At 36.5% G+C, this 20,947-nt stretch overlaps 1 protein-coding gene across 2 annotated transcripts in view; it reads right to left on the reverse strand.

The window, feature by feature from the left end:
- The window catches only part of LOC126321023 (obscurin), a 790,459-nt gene that overhangs the window by 115,850 nt on the left and 653,662 nt on the right, over positions 1-20,947 (reverse strand). For both annotated transcript variants that reach the window (XM_049994141.1, XM_049994140.1), the window contains one exon: positions 20,361-20,501. In XM_049994141.1, coding sequence (XP_049850098.1) covers positions 20,361-20,501 — 141 coding nt within the window. The remainder of the gene's footprint in view (positions 1-20,360; positions 20,502-20,947) is intronic.

The raw sequence follows: 20,947 nt of genomic DNA on the forward strand, positions 1-20,947 counted from the left end.
GTGATGTGTCTTCGTCAAATTTGAGCAATTTTTCTACTGTCCTTGGCTACTCTGAAATCTGGAAATTAAATCCAGATAAAATTATTTAGCATGGGAAGACAGTTCCCTAAATCATCAAGAAGAATTATAATGAACTGAAATATGAATATATCTCAAAATCTGTATTCATAAGACTTTATAAATCAGTAACTGGTGGCTCTGATCACAATAACATTCAGTCAAACAATAAGATAATTATTTTTTCACAGAGTATTGGACCCAAATGAAAGACTCTGTTCTTTGTTGAATGCTCTCCCTAAGATGGGTTAGGCAGAGAGCTTTGTTCATTAAACCACAAACTTCTGCTGATTCCAGGAATGAATTTGTAACTTTTGCTGATTCCAAGGGTTATGATATAAATATCATACTGGTACACATAAGGAATACACTGCAAATGATCCAGTATTGCAAAAAGTTGGATGTTCTGGTATTCTTTGTAGTCTTATATTGAGAACATTGCCCCATTGCTTTTAAGTCTCAAAGATTCCGCAATTATCAGTCAGGAGGTTAGTTTGAGCAAGAGCGGTGCTCCTTAAAATTCTTTGCTCATGAACATTAACATGAGTACAGAACAGAAACTGATTTTATAGCTCAATTTTCTTAAATAGCTAGGGAAAAGATGTGAAATGGATATTTACAAAATTTTATTTATGAGGAAACTTAGGGACAGTTTTTGATTCATGGGAAAAAACTATGAACTAATTGTGGTTTATCTACAGGTGTCATCTCACTTTAGTACCATATCTTTTATATAACTGACTGAATGAGTGTAAGGTAGGAGAGCACCTTTCCTTAGATAACTCTCACTGACAGATTTTTCTATAATTTTATTCCATAACTATAAACATACATCCAAGAAAAGATTTAACTGAATCAGAAGTTTTGCCATGTCTGAATTTCATAAGTCACTATATGAATTTAGATGAGGTAACATGATTAAGTCTGGATGCAAAATCAGGCAACATTTGAAAATCAATGCTTAATCACAAATGATGTGATACGATCTGAAGTAGATTAAACAGTGCTTTAGGCTAAAGGTATGTCACATGCTCAGTTATGGGGCCACAGGATTCCATGATTGTGTGTTGACACTAGCAGCTAGTAGGCAAGAACATCTGTGAAGTTGACAAGTATTTGCTTTGTGAGTAAGAGCATATACATTACTTTCCCCACCAACTATCTCTGAATCCTGACAGTTAGTTGATTGGTTGATCTAAGCACTGTGGATGATGTAGTGAGTAACTGCTACATCAGGATATAAAATGCTGTAATAAATATACAGTTATCACAGGTCATCATCTTTAGTGGCCCTGTCCCTACATTGAACAAAGGATGCATCAGTGTCAATGCAAAAAGTCAGGTGTAGCCACTTAAGTATCTTCTGTGAATGTTAACTAAGACCTGCATGAAAGTATACATTTTGTTTCTGGTCTAATATGTATGCTATGTTAAATAAACTAAAATGTAATTGTGTCATGGATTAACAAATCCTGGAGGAGCATGTATTATGAAGATTAGAGACACCCTACAATATATGAGAACTTCAACACTTTAGCAGAAAAATGTAAATGACACGAGCCATACAAGAAGAAATTAACATCATGTATCACTACAAGTGTTTAATATCTTAAGAGAGCTGATACCAAATATCAATACTGAATTGCATCTATTGCCCATGTGATCAGGTCTGAACAAGAATTAATAATCATACTTCACGAATCAAACAGTGGAAACTCCAGGTTGGAATATCAACAAATATTAGCAAAAGTATAGGTTGCTACTCACCATAAAGATTGAGTTACAGACAGGCACAATGAATAGACTGTTACACATTATAACTCTCAGCCACAGTCTCCTTGAGCAAAGAAAACACACACATTTTCACACAAGTAAGCACACCTCACATGAACACATGGCCACTACAACCAGCAGTTAAATCAGAATCTGTTTGGAGGTTTCGGTGGTGGCAGCCATGTATGTGTGAGGTGTGCTTGGTTGTGTGACTGTGTGTGTGTTTTTATTAGGGAATTTTGGTTGCTGTGAAGCACAAGTATTCTCAACAATCACATTTCATGATGCAGTTGTAGAAACTAAATCAGTATGCTTTCTTCATGCTTGCATTCATGCTCTAACTGGATGGTGCTAATCTACATTTTGCAAGGGACACAATGTGCTGTTTGATTTTATGTGTTGATGTGTAGAGAGTGTATTTATCAGACAGTAGGAGAAAAGTGGTTGTATCCTGTTACAGTTGTCATGATTGCAAAGAAATAAGTAATGTCCAAGTATAATCAGATAACAGCATCACTTGTCTGTTGTGCTAGATGACATTTTCAGAAGAGATGAAGAGTTTCCATGCACATTCCGTGAAGAAGATTTATCACCATGCACTAACTCTGACAAAGCTCCGCACTTTTGTGTAGAATGGTGGATTTAATTCTTGAACAATGTTTGCAATTAAAAATAGATATTAATGTAGGATACTGTATAAAATCTGCACTTTTATCAAAATGTTAAAATATTTTCTATAGGAACTCCAGAGTCAAGTCTAATTTTCTGAATGGTGTTCTGTACCCTAGACAATCTTTTAAAACAGCTGTTTGCCATTAGATAAATATAAGAAAGGAAACTTGGTATGTTTGACATTGGAATGATAATATCCTATTAGAGCTTCCTTCTACCATTTGAATGTGTGAAATGCGTTTAATGAGTGTCCATAAGCAAGAACATTCATCCTTCGCTTCCTTTTGCTTCCTTACATATCAATGTGTGAAATACACTGATGAGCCAAAACATTAGGACTACTGCCCATTGTGAGACTGAATACCACCTGTTGGGATCACTGGCAGGTGATGCAGTAAGAAAAGTATAAGTGGAACTGAGGGAAGTGGGAAATCATTCTAGCAATGATATGGTTCACAAATGGGGAAATTCACTGTCATAATGGAGTTTGACAAAGGCCACTCCTGCTGTGCCCTGGAGTCTGTGAAAAACCATTTCAGAAATGGTGAAGCTGGCGAGATGCTTGCGTGCTACTCTCATGAGCATCTATGGAAAGTGGTTAAAGGACAATGAAACACAAGTAGGTGATGGGGTGTTGAACGTTCAAACCTTATCACAGAATGTGGATATCAGAGGCTTGCTTGCTCTGAAAAGCAGGCTACACAGGAATTTGGGTCAAATTTGATGGCAGAGTACAATGCTGATGCAGGTAAAAGGGTTTTGGAATGCGCTGTTGAACATGAGGCTCTGCAACAGACAACCCCTATGTTGACCCAATGACATTATCAATTATTACTGCAGTGGGCATGGGATCATTGATATTGGACCACAAATCAATGAAAACGTGTCAATTAGTCAAGCGAATCATGTTTCCTGTTACACCAAATCGATAGTTGTGTCCACATATCACACCATCCAGGTGAATGGTTGCTCAAAAATTCTCAACCAATGTACAACGAAAAACAAGTTCTGAATACATCAAAGTATAAGCTAAAGAATGCTAAAAAGTAAAACACACTAAGTTTTATTTCTGTTAAATACTGGATAATACACTAACAGTGTTGATTAAACTAAGTATCACTCATTTCAGTCAATTCTATACCTTTTATATGCTCTTTTATCCTGACCTTCCTCTCCCTATCTACTCCATCAAATAAATCTGGATTTTTTTTTGTGATTTCTGTTTTACTAGCTTTAGGCAGAAAAATTATGTAGTACTTACATTTTTTATTGTCTTACAGTAGGCTTGGTTATTTCAGTAAAAAATGGTACGTTCTCCAACAATAGCTTCCCGTTTACAATTACAATGCTGAATGAATAGTTCATGGGTGTACTGCTAGTTGAACACATAGAACCAACAGTACACCTGCAGAATGTTCAATCAACTAATAAATCGAGATAAAATGAAGAGCCGCAATTATCATTTTTATTTATATGGTTAAAACATGATTTTTTTTTACACTTGGTGTCACATTATATTTTGTTAATTTTTTCATGTGAATAATCCTAATTACTTTTCCTTGACCAATGAGTACAATTTACTTAATGTATAACAGCTATTCTGGAATCGCATCTGTGTACAATATTAGATTTATATGCTCCATTTGTAGTCTACAAAGGCTTTTTTCACATCATTTTGACTAAAATTGTGCAAGTAATCTATGGAACATGGGGTTAGCTGGTTTACTATAATATTCTGGCATGTCTTTGGATGTAATAAGTCCTTGGCTGACACTTCCACTCTGCCAGAGTGGTCTAGTGCACATCCAGTATACCAAAAATATGTTGGATTAGTGTCAAGTTCTAGATCCTTTATATTCTGTGAATGAAAGTTAAAGACAATACATCACACCAAGGGAATGAGAAAGTGCCTCTGCAAATATTGTGTCCAGACCAAAAGTGTTTAAATGGGGCAATTATTATCGCTCTTAACATTCATTAAATAGGCATTGAATCAAACCTGTATCTTCATGTTGAAGAGTAACATGAAAAACTGGCATAAATAAGTGTAACTTTGTAACAGACTCCTTGTGTAGCCATCGTAACTTCTCGAAGTTCCTGTTCATTCCTCACTATTGTGACAGAAGACACAGCATTTTTAGCATTATTGTCAATTTCTTTATTTGGGAGGAATTAATCAAGTACTGTTTCATGTTTTGTTGGGAATGTTTTTACTGCTAGTAGTAACAGTATTTTGCAATTATCTTAGCTCTCTGTTGACTGATAGCAACCACTCAGATCTAGTAAGGCAGTACCATGATAAGGCAAAGAACTTAAACTCAGGAGAACAGCAGATCAAATCCCTATCGAACCATCCAGATTTACGTTTTGCATGATTTGCCTAAACTGGTCAAACAAATAGTGGGATGGTTGTTATGAAAGACTTTTGCTGATTTCCTTCCTAATCCTTCCCTAATGCGAGTTTGTGATGGGTCTCTAATGGTGTCACCATCAACGGGATGTTAAACCCCAAATGTCCAATGTTAAGTCCCAATCTTCCTTTCTATTTACATATGATATTTTCAATCCTGAAAGTAAAGTCAGTTGAAATCTATACAGGAGCACCTACTTACCAACTGCTGAAACAGAAACAAGTGGTGAAGCAAGCCAGTCTTCAGGGTAACCTTCCCCATACTCCAGTACCAGTACATAGTTTATTCATTTTTACATTGTTTTTATTCAATTCTTAGATGAAGAAACTTCTTAAAAAGTTTTAAAACCTTGAGAGAGAGAGAAAAAAAAACAGTTTCTTCATGTGTGTAATCCCTAGCTATTGTCCGTCCAGTTGTTCTTGTTTTGGCATTGGATAAGTAGATGCTCTGTCCTAGTTCCATATAGAAAGTTAAATATCTAAAAATGTATGAGAAGCAAATTGATATGAATGTTAGTTACATCTACATAAAATTGCAGGTAAATATAATAAGTACAGCAACAGCCCAGTACTGTTGAGTTGCTGAAATCTGGCACTGGGCATCAGCAGTAGATTGACTGTCAAACAGTTTGTTTAAAATTAATTTGCAGTCAAAGAGAAACTCAGTTTTCCAGCATAAATCTGAACACTTGCACTGGAAATGCATGAGTGATAACCTTATCTGTGTGGTTCCATAAAGGGTGACTATCAAGATAAATTTGTTATGTGAGGGCTCTACTAGTTTAGTTCAGTCATTACCATTGTTAAGTATCTCAAACCCCCTGGGCAAACCTGATAATTTTCACTATAGTTAAGAATGCACCATTACAATGCAATTCAAGGTTTATATAAACTTTCAGACACCTCCATTGTTTAGTCTGCTCCTATTTCCATGAGAAAGTCTTATAGGAACAAATAACACCAAATACTTTAATGTTGATGAAGTCATATGTGTGTGTTTGGCGCTTATGGGCACTCAACGGTGAAGTTATCAGTATCCTCACACTCATTAAAACAAACAAATGTGGCTAAAATACTGAAAATAGTTCCACACTCATGCACTCAAATCGGCCACACAAGTACTCTATCTCTTATGCTCCAAAACAATGGAGAAAGAGTAAAAGTACCTGTGCATGAGATTAAAACACAAGTAAAACAACAAAGGAGGTAAAAGAAAAACACAGGCAAATGTCACTGGCTGACTACTTACAAAAAAAATATGAGCGAGCCAGTCACCCTGTTAACACATAAAAACCATCTCCCTGAAATCTTGGGAAAAATGTTGGACAATTCACAAAACTTTAAAACTCTAACAACATTCATTTGAAAGTTACTTATAATAGAGGACAGATCCACTGCTAAATTTGCCAGAACCCACTGGTCAGAAAATAAAACACAGTCGAATAAAATGTGATAAGCAGTGGTCTGAACACCACAAGCACAACACACTGGATGGTGCTCTTGATGGAGCAAGAAACATGCTTCCTAGGGCTGTGGTCTGTGGGAAGACAAGTAAGGAGGGCCTTGTCCCTTTAATGTGGCTGGAAAGAGGTACACAATGGCCATGCTGTGGGCTTTACTATATGGAGCTTACAGTCTTTTACTTCCAGCCATTCATACTCCCATCGATGCATGACTTTGGAGCCCAAAAGCGAGACTATAGCATGCAGTGGGATGACACACTGAAATATCGGCAGAGCACAACATGCCTCACTGGCTGCTAGATCTGCCCTTTTATCCCCTGCAATACCCATGTGTCCTGGTACACAGCAGAAAGACATCTCATTCCCCAGTCATTGTAGTTGGAGAAAGACATCCTGGGTATTTTGGACTACTTTATCTGCTGGGTACAATGGTTGTAGAGAGTGAAGGACACCCAGAGAATTGGAACAGACAAGAGATTTAGCACAGGGAAAATGCCTAGTCTGCTCCAGAGCATACAAGATTGCTTATAATTCTGCATCAAAGACAGTAAAGTCTTGAGGCAGTCGAACTTTAAGGACACAATCCGGGAAAACAAAAGAGCAGCCAACAGAGTCCCCTTATTCTATTCTTCTATTCTATTCTTCTATCACAAGATTTTTTTAAATTTATTCTGAGAGGCGCCTATTTGAAACTCCAGTAAATAGCTCCACTGAACATGACATCTACCATGTCGACCACTATAGATTAAATGTATAACAAAATTATCAGGAAGAAACAATGTGTAAAGAAGTAGGATACAGAAATATTGAGGGGTGGTGAAGTGCTTTTAAAACTCTCTGAGGCTGAAGACACTTTCATGATGAATACTACAGTAGGCAGTGCACCTGAAGGGAATGGACATTCTTAAAAAGGGTAATAGCTGAAGTTGGCCTGAGAAATACAAGTAAAAGTAAGCAGCTGCAAAGTAACATTGGGTAACAAAATAAATACTTCAATTGATAAAAAAGAATAAAACATAATTAAATGTTCAATAAAAGAAAGAAATACAGCAATATAAATATTTGAGAATGAAATAAATAGGAAGAGCAAAGATTATAAATTGAAATTACACATGCAAAATGTGCAGCAATCCAAAAGAAAGTGGTTATTGGTATGACAGCTGCAACTTAAAGAAAAGTCCAAATGATTTTTGATGGAACTAGAAGAAAAAACATCAACACTGAAAAAGGAACAGAGAGATAAAAAGAACATTAAAAGCTATTGCAAGGAGGAGAAACTGTCTGATGATGTGAGAAGAAATGACTGGCAGTTTTAGAGTAAAAGTTTGGCATAGGTTTGGAAGACTTCTAATGAAAAAAAGTAGAAGGAATAGATAACACTTCTTCAGAACTTCTAAAATTATTGGGGGAAGAGGTAAACAAATAATTATTCAAGTTAGTTTGTAGAATATTTGACACTGGAGACACAACATCGGACTTTTGGAAGCATGTGATCCACACAATCCTAAAAATAACAAACACAGATATACAGTAACTATCACAAAATCAACTAAAAGTTCTTACATCTCAGGTTCTGTCAAGAGTAATATGACAAATAGTGGAAAGGTAAAATGTGGATCAGTTTGGCTTGAATAAGGGTAAAGGTACCAGAGGCAGTGCGGCTGTTGTGCTTGATAACAGAGGCAAGATTCAGAGAAAATCAAGACACTTTCATAGAAACTGACAATGTGTAAAGGTGCAAGTTGTTCAAAATTCCCAGAAAAATAGGTGTGAATTATAAGAAATGATGGGTAGTATACAAAATTTTCAAGAACCAGGAGGGAATAATAATAAAAAAAGGCCAAAAGAGAAGATCTTGGATTATACTAGAAATTAGGTGGGACTCCAGTCTTTCTCCCACATTGTTAAACTTGCACATCAAAAGAAGCAATAGTGAAAATAAAGGAAGATTTAGGAACAGAATTAAAAATCAGGGTGAAAGGATACTGATGATAAGATTCACTTATGGCATTGGTACCCTCAGTGACAGTGAGGAGGAATTACAGGGCATGTTGAAGGGAATGGCACATTCCGAGCACAGAATATGATTCACAATAAACCAACAAAGGTTAAAGTAATGAAGAGTAGCAGAAATGATAATGACAATAAAGTTAACATCAAAACTGGAAACCTTGTGGTAGAAAAAATGAATGAATTATGCTACTTTGGAAGCAAAATAATGCATGATGGATGAAGCAAGGAGGATATAAGAAGCAGAATAGTGCAGGAAAAAAAGAGATTTCCTTAGTAAAAGACGTCTTCTAACATCAAACAAAGGCCCTTAACTCGAGGAAAGAATGTTAAAAATTAAATGGTCTGATACGTTACAACAAATCCATATAAGAGCAAGTAGGACTAATGCATCAAGAGTTCTGTAGACATTTAATTAAGTGTACAGATAGTGCATCCATCCTTAGAATTGAGTCTCAATGATTGTTGCCTATTATCGATATTTATACTGATCAGATATCAGTCTCAGGTATTCCAATACTTTAGAGAATGTTTTAATTTTTAAGTTTAAATTTTTTGTGTGATTTTGCATTTGCTATTGTAATTTTTCATAAGCTTTATTTATTTTGGAGTTGTGCAATCCTTCATCAGTTACCGGTATTATTCTGATTTGAAACATTACAAATGATGTATGTGCAGTAGATATAGACTGTCACAGTGGTAGTTGGGCTGCCTTTTGCATAACACAGCTAGATGGAAAAGGTATGGTTTTCACAGCAGTTGGGGATTTTGCTATATGATTTTACATACCAATGAAAACAAGATCACAATCCTTACAGTAGTGCCTGAGAATTTTGACAAGTTATGACTGCAATGTAAATTTTGAATAGCAAAAAAATATTTTTTATGTGATATAATTACAAATTAACTATTTTTTGTGTGAAAATGTAATCACACTCAGTTCTAGTATAATATATTTGTCCAATGAATACCCGTTTATCATCTGCATTTCTTCTTGGTGTAGCAATTTTAATGGTCAGTAGTGTATGCTCCTTATAATAGTATCGATTTCAAGTGGCTCAGTGGTATGGTGCATGTCCTACAACTGGATGCCACTTCAGCAGCTTGCTTGCCCCTAACATACCACAGTCGTCCCACTGAGAAAAGGGGACCTACAGTTTAACACTGATCTCAACCAGGTGTCGTTTCTGGTGAATCCACTCATCATCATTGCCAGCCGAAGTGGCCGTGTGGTTCTGGGCGCTGCAGTCTGGAACCGTGAGACCGCTACTGTCGCAGGTACGAATCCTGCCTCGGGCATGGATGTGTCTGATGTCCTTAGGTTAGTTAGGTTTAACTAGTTCTAAGTTCTAGGGGACTAATGACCTCATAAGTTGAGTCCCATAGTGCTCAGAGCCATTTGAAGCATCTGAGGTGAGTGCTAGGTTAAAAGCAAACTGAAAAATCCTTGGTATGACCAGAATTCCTTCCTGCAACCCTTCAGTTTCCAGGCATGTGCTTTACCACTAGATTACCATGCCCAACTATTAATGAACTTTGTCAATTTTTATTTAAACTATAATAAATTTTGCCCATTTTTATTCACACCATTTTAAATATTACATACCTATAATGCTGAGCATGTAGCAGAAGAGGAACAGATTTGTTTCATGGAATGCATAAACCAAATGGGCAGACTTACTGTACAGGGTTACTTAACATGACCTTTGACACAAGTTCCTAATGTCTGTCATCATCAACACCACCTCTGTCTGTGAGCTCTAACATGTTGTGCAAGATCTCATAAAGTGAAGCAATGGTATTTTTGTTGATGACTGTATTTTGAAGTTTTGCAGGATCTCAAAAAATGCAAATGGAAATCTCAAAAAGATATAGACACACACAGAGAGAGTGCTGTAATTTTAGCTTTGATATAGTCTTTACAAATGCCCATGCTTTTCATAGTGAATGGACAAAAGATGTAGAGAATGAAAACCGTCATGACATTAAGCTACTGACTGAGAGTGAAGGCAATAACAATGAATCACAATTCTATGTTCAAACCAGAAAGTACCCCATCACGTTATGTAGGTGGGGAAAGAAATTTGAAAACTAATAAATCTGTTGTCATGAGAAGATATAGATAAATACAAGTACATCTTCCAGTACACAGTCACTGCTAAGATATTGTAGATTACCAAGCCTGATCACAGAGCAGGAATTGGAAACCAGGAGTAGAACTTTCTAGGCTTACAATGATGATAAGAAGTGAGAATGTATAATTCTAAAAGGACAATGATGCCATGAATTATTCACACAAATGACAAAGACAAGACAGACTCACCAAGCAATGTTACTTGGAAGGTTTTCAAACACATCCAGCAAGTGAAATGTTGTCGAAAAGGGTTTAAAAATAGAGTCCTAAACTGGTTTCATAATATCTTAAATTCAATTACAAGTGATCATTTTTGTGTTGTGCACTATATTAAGAAAACCAATATATCCCATTTCATGATTTATTGCAACACTATGATTGCTAATATAGAAATTTCTGATACATGTAATATGTTGCAGCATGTAAAAGTAAGTACTAAAAAAATTGTGTAAGCAGAATTTTGCAGTGCCAAAACGAATTTTCACTCTGCAGTTGAGTGTGTGCCAATTTGATACTTCCTGACACACTAAAGCTCTGTGCAAGACTGAGATACCCAGACTGGGAATTAGAATTTAATACTTTCTTCAGCTATCCAGCAAAAGTCATACTTTATAATTGAATTCTGAAAAAAGCCTTTGACAAAGAGGAATTTATCACCACTCATTCTTCTTCAGTATGGCTCCTTTGCCAAATCACACAAATAAAATAACTAAACTTCTAGGTTTTGATTTAAGTTGATAAGATTATGTAATAAAAGCTCTTCACAGAGATTTTTTTTATTAGTGAGTTATTTGTAATAGTGAAAACTGGATTCTATGTTTCTCTCTGTTTGGGGAAGTTCTCTTTTTCAGTCAAATTTTTGTCTGAAAAGGCAAAAATATGTTTTTTAATTGCTTCTAAATTTTTTAGAATAACTGCTTTTCATTTTTTTCATGTTATTCCCCAAATGAAAAGCCCCAGCTTTCATGCTGAGAACCAGTTGCTTATATTTCTGTGATGCCTAATCATATAGTAGTGGCTTGATATTACAGAACAGTTTTTTGTATGAGGTTTAGTACACCCAAGCTCAAAATTATGGAAATTGCAAAAATTTGTAAAGTTAGCTGCAGCAAGAATGTGATGACAGTAGCAATTAATAAAAAATATGAGCAGAAGATAACTGAGGATTTAGAACAGTAACACTGAAGCAGGTAATTTGTATAACAACAACACACAGTCACAAAATAAGAATACAAAGAAAAAAATCATTAAATAGTAATTATTATTACTATTATTATTCCGAGGGCCAGTTTTAAAGTAAGATCCAATTTGTAATGGAGTAAGAGAAACTTTATATATGAACATAAGTTGTATCACAAACTACAATATGCAGATTTTTTCACTTTTCAACATAGTTGCCATGAATACTTAAACATTTATCAAGTCATGGTACCAGCTTTTGGATCCCAGCATCAAAGAAATCTACTGCCTGACCATCAAACCTGTTAGTAACAGTTTCTTTCAGCATGTCATCATTTTACAAGCACTTTCCACAAAGCAATTCCTTCAGTTTTGGAAACAGATGAAAGTCTAATGGATGAAGTCAGGGTTCTATGGTGGATGATCCAGTCACTCCCAATGAAACTTGCCCAGTTGCATCTTTTTTCTTGCCACAATGTGAGGCAGAGCATTATCATGAAGTACAATGATGCAGTTAGACAGCAGTTCTGTCAGCGATTTTGAATAGCACACCTAAGCTTTAATAATGTTTCACAGTACCTCTCAGTATTTGTTGTCATTCCACTTGGCAAAAATTCTAATAGAAGAATGCCTTTCTGATCCCAATAAAACATGGCTATGATTTTCCGTGCCGAAGGTTCTCGTTTGAATTTTTGTGGTTTTGTTTTGGGATTTTGAATTATGCTACTCACTGATTGATGTTTATTCTCTGGAGTGTACTGTGTAATCCATGTTTCATCATCAGTCACAATGCTACTCAAGAACTCATCACATCCTTGTGATAATGCTCCAAAAAGAATGTGCCATTCGCTTCGTTCATTGTTTGCCTGTCAACGTATGCAGCACCCATCTCACACACAATCATTTTGCTGTTGTTATTGTGAAGTTTGTGAGAAACAATGTGTAAAACCACTGATCTTGAAATTTTTGGAAATTACTCATTGAGCTCGTCAATAGTGAAGCGCCTGTTTTGGCGAATTGCGTCATCAACTTTTTGTGTAAAGTCTTCATTCATGATAGTAGGCTGCCTGGATAATTCTTCATAGTGAACATTTACCCTTCTTTTGTTAACAGCCTCTACCATTTATGCATATTTCCATCATTCATTACACCCGTACCATAAACTTCAACTGGCTGCCATTGAATTCAGCAGGACAAAATTGTTTTGCATTTAAGAATCGAGTAACCAAGTGGGCTTCACAATCAAAATGATTACTGATTAACATGGTGATAAACAAAGCAGTATAACCATAGAACCAACACTGGCAGAAGCATCAAACATAATGATGGTGAAGTGAGAGACTGACCAAGAGTGGGCGACCATGAATGGACGTCACGTGACAGGATGCACAGAAATGATGCGCTATCGATTCTTACTTTAAAAATGACCCTCATTTGTAAGTAAGGGATATTGCAAGCCTGAGGTACATTCACAGGTCAGATAGAAAATTATGTTAATAGCAGGCAGAACGTCTCAAAACATATTAATAGATAGAAAAAATCAGAGAGAGAATATACGCAACAGAATAAATACATGTAATAACATAATAGTAATAATTGAGGGAATATCTGTAATAAGTTGGTTGCACACTAGAAAGACTAAAGTGTTCAACAAAATGAAGGAGAATGTTTGAAGTTGGCCCTGAAATGAAAATAAGACAATTATCCTGAAAAGATTAAAAACCTAGAATTTTTGTAAGATTTAGTTGTTTGTTGTATAGAAGACTATAAAAATAAAAACAACACTGTCAAGAAATTTGAAAGGGTGGGATTGTGCAAAAAAGGTGAATTTTTTAAAATTAAGAAACCAAAACAAAGGTTGCAAATATTATAGAAAAAATTTTTCATTAATTCTGCATAACAACAGTATGGAAAGGACAGATTGCTACGCACCACATAGAGGATGCAATGAGTTGCTGATAAGCACCACGAAAAAAATGCTAGAAATATTCAGATTTTGGACAAAGTCCTTCTTCAGAAGTTCAAAATTCTCACACATTCACACAAGCACAGCTCATACACTCATGGCCACTGTCACCTCCGGTTACTAAGGCTTGACTGCAACAGCATCTGAGATGAACAGCAATCTAGTGAGGTGGGCAGTGAGGGAATGGTACAGGTATGGCACAGGGAAGGAAAGGGATAGCAGGTAGTGGTGGGGGAAGATGATGATGATGATGATGACGATGTTTGATTTGTGGGGCACTCAACTGTGTGGTTATCAGTGCCCATACAAATTCCCAATCTTTGCTCAGCCCAGTCTGTCTGCTTTCGTGAATGATGATGAAATGATAAGGACAACACAAACACCCAGTCATCTCGAGGCAGGTCAAAATCTCTGACCCCACTGAGAATCGAACGCAGGACCCTGTGTTCAGGAAGCGAGAACGTGACCACGAGCTGCAGATGTGGGGGAAGAGTTAATACTGCCTGTGGGAGTGTGCAAGCACATGGTGGGACATAATAGGGCTGCTAATAGGTGCAGCATCAATAGCAGTGATAGAGGGGGGGAGGGGGGGGGGGAGGAAAGAGGTAGAAAGGAAAGAGTAGACCAGTAGAGATAGGGGGGGGGGGGGGGGGATTAAGTAGATGCGTTGGCAAAATAGAAGGTTATGTGTAGTTCTGGAGTGGAAGCAGGGAAGTGTAGGCAGGTGGAGGTCAGGAGCTATCGAAGGCTGAAGCCAGGGGCATTAGGGAAACAAAGGATATGTTGCATGGAGATTTACCACCTGTATAATCCAGCACATAAAAATTGATCAGACCTTATAATCCTACCTGACAATAGAGGCTCCACTATTGTGCTAATGAACTATCCCAACCACTTGCCTCATGGCTCCCATCTCTTCAATAAACCTAGATGAAAGACCTGTCCCATACCATATACTCCTAGCACATTAAAGACAGCACCACCTGTGATACATCCCATGTGATCTACCAACTTAACTGCTACCACTATGCAGCATTTAACGTGGCCATGACAACTGACAAGTTGTCTATCTGCATGAATGGCCACTGCCTTTCCCACCAATTTTTCTGAAGTGCACAGGTGAGAGCTCTCCCTGCAACATATCCTTAATTTCCGTAACTCCATGGCCTTAAACTTCAACAGCTTCTGTCCTCCACCTGCCTACCACTTCCCTGCTCCAACTCCAGTACTACACATGCCTTCTATCCCACCAATGCATTTATACTTTCGCCTTCTCTACTTTTGTCCTCTCTTCTTTTCCCCAAAACCTTCCTCCTCCCTCCAGCACAGCGTCCAAATGCTGCACCTAGCAGCCCTATTGTGTCTTCAACATGCCGTTGCATGCTTCTACACGTAGCAGTAATTCTTCCCCCCACTTCCCTCCCCCCCCCCCCCCCCTACCTTGGTATCATTTACCTTCTCCACCCCAGGCCTTTTCTGTACTCAACCTACCCGTAACAGCAAGATTGTTAAAGAAGTTGTCTTGTGTGTGTGTGTAAATTGTGCTTGTGTGAATGTTTGTGTGTTTTCTACTTCAGATGAAGGACTTTGTGCAGAAGCTGAATATTTGTTACATCTTCTTCATCATGCCTGTCTGCCACTAATCTATCCTTTCCATATTGTTGTTACTCCAGCATGGACTACATTATGAAACAAGTGAATCAAATTAATTTTAGAAATAATGACTGGAAGAGGAGTACGTTAGAAACTGAAAATGGTATACGAGGGTCATCCAAAAAGTAAGTTCCACTTCTATTACTATCCATGGCAGTGCTACGATTGCAGTTCTGAGCATGTACAGCAGTTACTCTGACTGAAGAAGAAGATATGTATGCTATTTTCAGATCACTGCTTCAACGTTTGCTTTGTAGTGCTTCTTTATAATGTCAGCTGTAATTCAAAATGCCACCGTGTGTGAAATCAGATCTGTGATTCATTTCCTAAATGCAAAGAAAGTTAAACCAAAGGAAACTCATCAACAAATCTGCAAGGTTTATGGAAATAATGCTGAGTGATTCAATGGTTAGAAGATGGGTCACACTGTTCAATGAAGGACGTGATCAAGTGCATGATTAAGAACAAAGTGGACGCCCGTCTGTGGTTACTGATGAACTGGTTCACACAATTGAAGAGAAGATTAAACACAACCACATTTAGTGCCATTGATATGGAAGTTCTGCAACTCTCACGGTCACTAAGTCATGAAATTGTTACTGAAAAACTGAAATTTCAAAAGCTTTGCTCATGTTGGGTACCCAAAATTCTTACTGAACAATACAAAAAACAACGGATGGATGGTGCACTTCAGTTTTCGACATGCTGCAATGAATAAGGTGATGGTTTTCTTTCTCAGATAGTCACAGGGATGAAACCTGGGTATCCTATGACACCCCTGAAACAAAATGGCGATTGATGGAATGGAGGCACACTTTATCACCAACAAAGGTCAAGACTAAGCAAATCTTGACACCTTAAAAAGTCATGTGCACCATTTTTTGGGACAGAAAAGGCATTTTGCTGATTGATTTCTTACTGCGAGGCCAAACAACCAGTGCCCACAGTTACTGTGAGACCATTAAGAAATTGCCTCATGCAATACAGAACAAGCACCGAGGATTACTGTCAAAAGATGTTGTTTTTTTCCACGATAATGCGAGACCTGACACGGCGAATGTGACCAAACAACTCTTACAGGAATTTCAGTGGGACACATTTTATCATCCTCCGTACAGCCCGGACCTCTCTCCTAGTGACTTTCATCTCTTCTTACACCTAAAATCTGTCCTTGGTGGTCAACACTTCACCGATGATGACGAGCTGAAAGAACATTTTATTGCATGGTTGAATACACAGGCGGCAACCTTCTATGAAGAAGGCATACAAAAACATGTGCCACACTATGACAAACGCCTACAAAATTTTGGAAGCTATGTAGAAAAGTAGTTTAAAAGTTGTAGATTTTTGTACAATAAATATTTTTTCTGTAGCTGTACATGTTTGTTTTATATAACCAAATGGAACTTACTTTGTGGGCATACCTCATATATTACAAGAGGTTATGTAAAGAAAGACTGGAATTTTATACAACCATAGCCTTCAAAAAATTATCTAAATACTCTATATTTTTTCATAGGACTTAGCTTTTGCCAAGAATAATAAGTAATAGTTATCCTAACAATATTATAATGACCATAAACAAAGTGCATGGATACAAGTATCACAACTAACACCGGCAAGAGTTTTGAAAATAGGGGACAAAAGGACCAGTCTTTGGGGCTAGATTCAGTCTAAAATATGCAGATTTATATAACTTGTTTTCAGATCATTTATAATTACCCATCTACTTGGATTACTAACCAATAGAAATAATGAACCAGAGACTAAACTTTTCTGCTGTGGCATACATGTGGTATCACTATATAATAGAGAATGCATCAGACTAGATGCTAGAATAAAGTTCTATAGAACAATTATTCTCTTAACATACTTAACTCGATATACAGGGTATCCTACTTATCTTGACCAACCTAAATAACTGTTTCTCCAGATGCAAACTACAAAATGTTTCAAGCAAATGTTCTTTAGCTCTCAGGGGGACATCAATCGGCATGATTGCCTTCATTGTAGCTTTTACAAAGATATGAACAGCGGTATGACTTTTTTAAATGGCACCCTGTATTTTTCATTCAGTAATTCATTTTCTGTCCTAAATACCTATTCAAAAATGTATCACAGTGTACCATTCACTAAAAGTTATTCATTATATAACACAACTTTGATGTTGACATTCCCATGGCTTAGTGCATGTACTCGGGGTTATGGAACACATCCATGTGCTGGCGTTGACAGATGACAAATATAAACGTAAGTAGAATACACCCATCATTTTGTCAGCTATCGTCAGTTGAAGAGTTGCGTGAGTAGAATGTACACCAACGAAGAAAAGGTAAATGGAGAGTTAATGTCTGGTGTGCGAAGCTTGGCACTACAACTATTGGTCCTTATTTCATCAATGGTAGTCTAAATGGTACAGCGTATGCCAACATCTTTAGATAAATTCTTCCTCCTCTGTTGAATGAAGTGCTGCTAAGAACCAGAATGCTTATGTGGTATCAACATGGTGGATGTCCAGCACATAATGCCTTGTGTGCACGTCGTGTTCTGAACCAAAGCTATCCTGCCAGAGGAACTGGTCAAGCAGGAACAGTTACTTGGTCTGCTAGGTCTCCTGATTTAAATCCTCTGGACTTTTTTCTTTAGGGATGCATTAAAGATGTTGTCTATCACAATATTCCAACAACACCAGAGGACATCAGGAACGTATCATGCTTGCTTGTAATTCCCTTCAGCAGGCAACACTGGAAGCAGTAAATAATTCTTTCATTCAATGAGTGCACCCATGTATCAGTAACCAGGGTCCCCACTTTGAGCACCTTTAAATTTTCTATCCAGATGCAAATTTTGTAATTTTCATCCGAACAAACAGTTATTTATGGTGGTCAAGATAAATGGGGCACCCTATATAAGCTAGGAGGCAACAAGAGTGCTTTATGGTGAATACAGAGTGCAGATATTGATTATCTGAAAAGAAATAAGAATTATCTTACAATGTATCAAATGTGAAACACAAAAATGTGAAAAACTGGAAGATGAAGCTACTGAAATTACAATGGTTTGTATCATAAGCACTGCTATGAAAATACACAAAGGAGAAAATGTAGGCAATTTGAACCCTGTATCTCAACAGCAGAAACAGGATTTCAACTCTGAGATTTCAAATTGTTTCAACAAATATCAAGTGAAAAGTTAAGATTTGGTAGCCTAGCATAGCACACACATTTTAACCATTTTGTTTGTGAAGTTAAAGCAATATGAATATGGTACAACACTGTCACTGAATAAAGTTGAAGAATTAATGTATTAAAAGCAGTCTTTGTAAGAGGAAAAACTGCTACACTATAATGATAATTCATGAAATAAAAAGTTAATTCAAGCATCCAAGTTATCATTACATACATGCAAAGCTGGATTATGTAGGAACATGCTTTTGAGATTTCTGTGATTTAAAACACAATATTTGGAATGAAGTCTTTATGTTGTTATAAGAATGTGAGAACCAAGCACATATTATATTTTTACAATTCCCCTGGCCTAAACTTTTACAAATTGCAATTGTCACGTCCCCCTTTCCACACTCTTTCTACTCCATTATTCTGTCACTTCCACATTGCAAGGCCTTTTCCCTTGTATCTCTTTCTTTCATACTCAAGCTGCAAATCAGCAGATTTGTTATTGTTAATATAATTAATCCTAATTTTGCCACTGTCAATGACAGCCACTAGTACAACCATCTCCTGTCTCGCAGTATTTTCTATAATCCTTTCCTCTTCCATGTCACACACCCATCAGTCAGGGAAAAGAGTTATTGCCTTTTCTAATTTTGTTCAATGAAAATGTATATTAAATCAGACATAATTATTTTGCTGCAAGCAACAGAGTTAAAACTATTTTCCAAAACAATCACAGAGAAAATTAGTGTGAATGATTATTAAGAAAATTGGAATGGAGAATTTACAGACAGACTGATCACTAGTTCTCTTCAATGATGATGATCAAGCTGAATGTAGATACTCTAATAGCTCATCTGAGCATGTTTAGCTGATTTTTTTTACATCTAGTTACAAAAATGTTAATGTATGACAATAAAAAATGGACAAAAGAACTATAATCAAGGTAATACCATATGATTTGGTTCAGCATAGTAACACCGTATGTCCAATAGAAGGATAGGGAATTTTAAATATCAGACCAAGATTTCTGAAATAAAGGACTGCTGTTTACAATATTTTTTTAAAAAAATTAAATGCTGTGGAGTACTACAGACATTGGTCCAACTCTTTCATATCATGTCTGTCATATTAAATACATACGTGGGGAGATATTAAAGTTTATCTACAGCAGTATGTTACACTTCTTCAAAAAATCCTAGCTCTATATAAGTAGAGTGATATCATATATTTACTCCTGAAATAACCAGGGTATGTTATTGCATACAGCTGTTGATAAAGGCTGAAAGTGAACAAAAACACAAAACCAAAAGACAAAAATAAAAAAAGTAAATTCAAAATATGCACAAAAATCAAAATGATTGATAAATGCAAAAAATTTATGCATATTTACAACTACAAAAATCAAACATTAAGGAACAAATAATTAATTTTTTAGTCCCAACAATCAAGAGCACTATTAAATCTTTTCTGTGTTGCTGGAGCTCTCTAATAGAATAAATTTATTTATTGACTTATATGAGTCTGCAGATATCACATTCAATTTAATTTTCTTCATGTGGAAGAGTATAACCAAATAATAATACTGTTAAATCATTAGTGTTATATCAGAGCACGAAGAGACAAATCTACAATACTGAAATCTTTGCGAAATATTTCATATGTATGTTCTAGAGCTGTGTATATTTTCTTGATAGGACTTTTACCATGCAAGAGAACATTTAATAATTATTTGTTCCTCTTATTGCAATAATGTGTCTTGTGTGAGATCTTTTATATGAGATATGAGTGAAGAGCTATTGATTCTTTTACAAATGGTCACATTACGTGTCTACAGAAATGTGCTCTTTATTACAGGTTTTTTTCGCACCTTGGGGCTTGAGCATATCCATCATGCGGTGGCTTCTCAATGTCAAAGTCCTTTGGAAAGTAGGGGGACGTCTCAGGACGGAAGTCGATTCCCGGCTCCAAGTATGGGAAGAACTTCGGGGGTTCCGGTTCAAGACGTGCTCTGGGAAAAACAATCAGCAGTAAAAGTTTTCAAGTTTATTAGCTAATAAGTTTACATTCACCTGAACTTCAATTACATGTTGTAACACACCATACAGCTGCTTTGAGGCTATCTAACTTACAGTTTATGACTCTCCTTGGGATACATTTTTTAATCTACTTAAGAAACAATTTTATATATGTTGGCACATACAGATTACTAAAGGATTTTATAAACATGATAACTCCGTTTATAAAGCTATGTATAATCCTTTCCTTCACATGTAACACATTTGACAGCCACAAATACAACACAGTGACAGACAAAAACCATGACAGGTAACACATAACATCTTGAAACAAGACTTTTGGGGGAAAATACAGCAGTTGCCATGTGTGTTTCTGTACATAGAGCATTACTTATCTGTATGAATAATTTTCAACACATCATATTTGAAGACGTCATCT

This window comes from Schistocerca gregaria, chromosome 2 (genome assembly GCF_023897955.1).
Source record: "Schistocerca gregaria isolate iqSchGreg1 chromosome 2, iqSchGreg1.2, whole genome shotgun sequence".
Classification (NCBI taxonomy): Eukaryota; Metazoa; Arthropoda; class Insecta; order Orthoptera; family Acrididae; genus Schistocerca; species Schistocerca gregaria.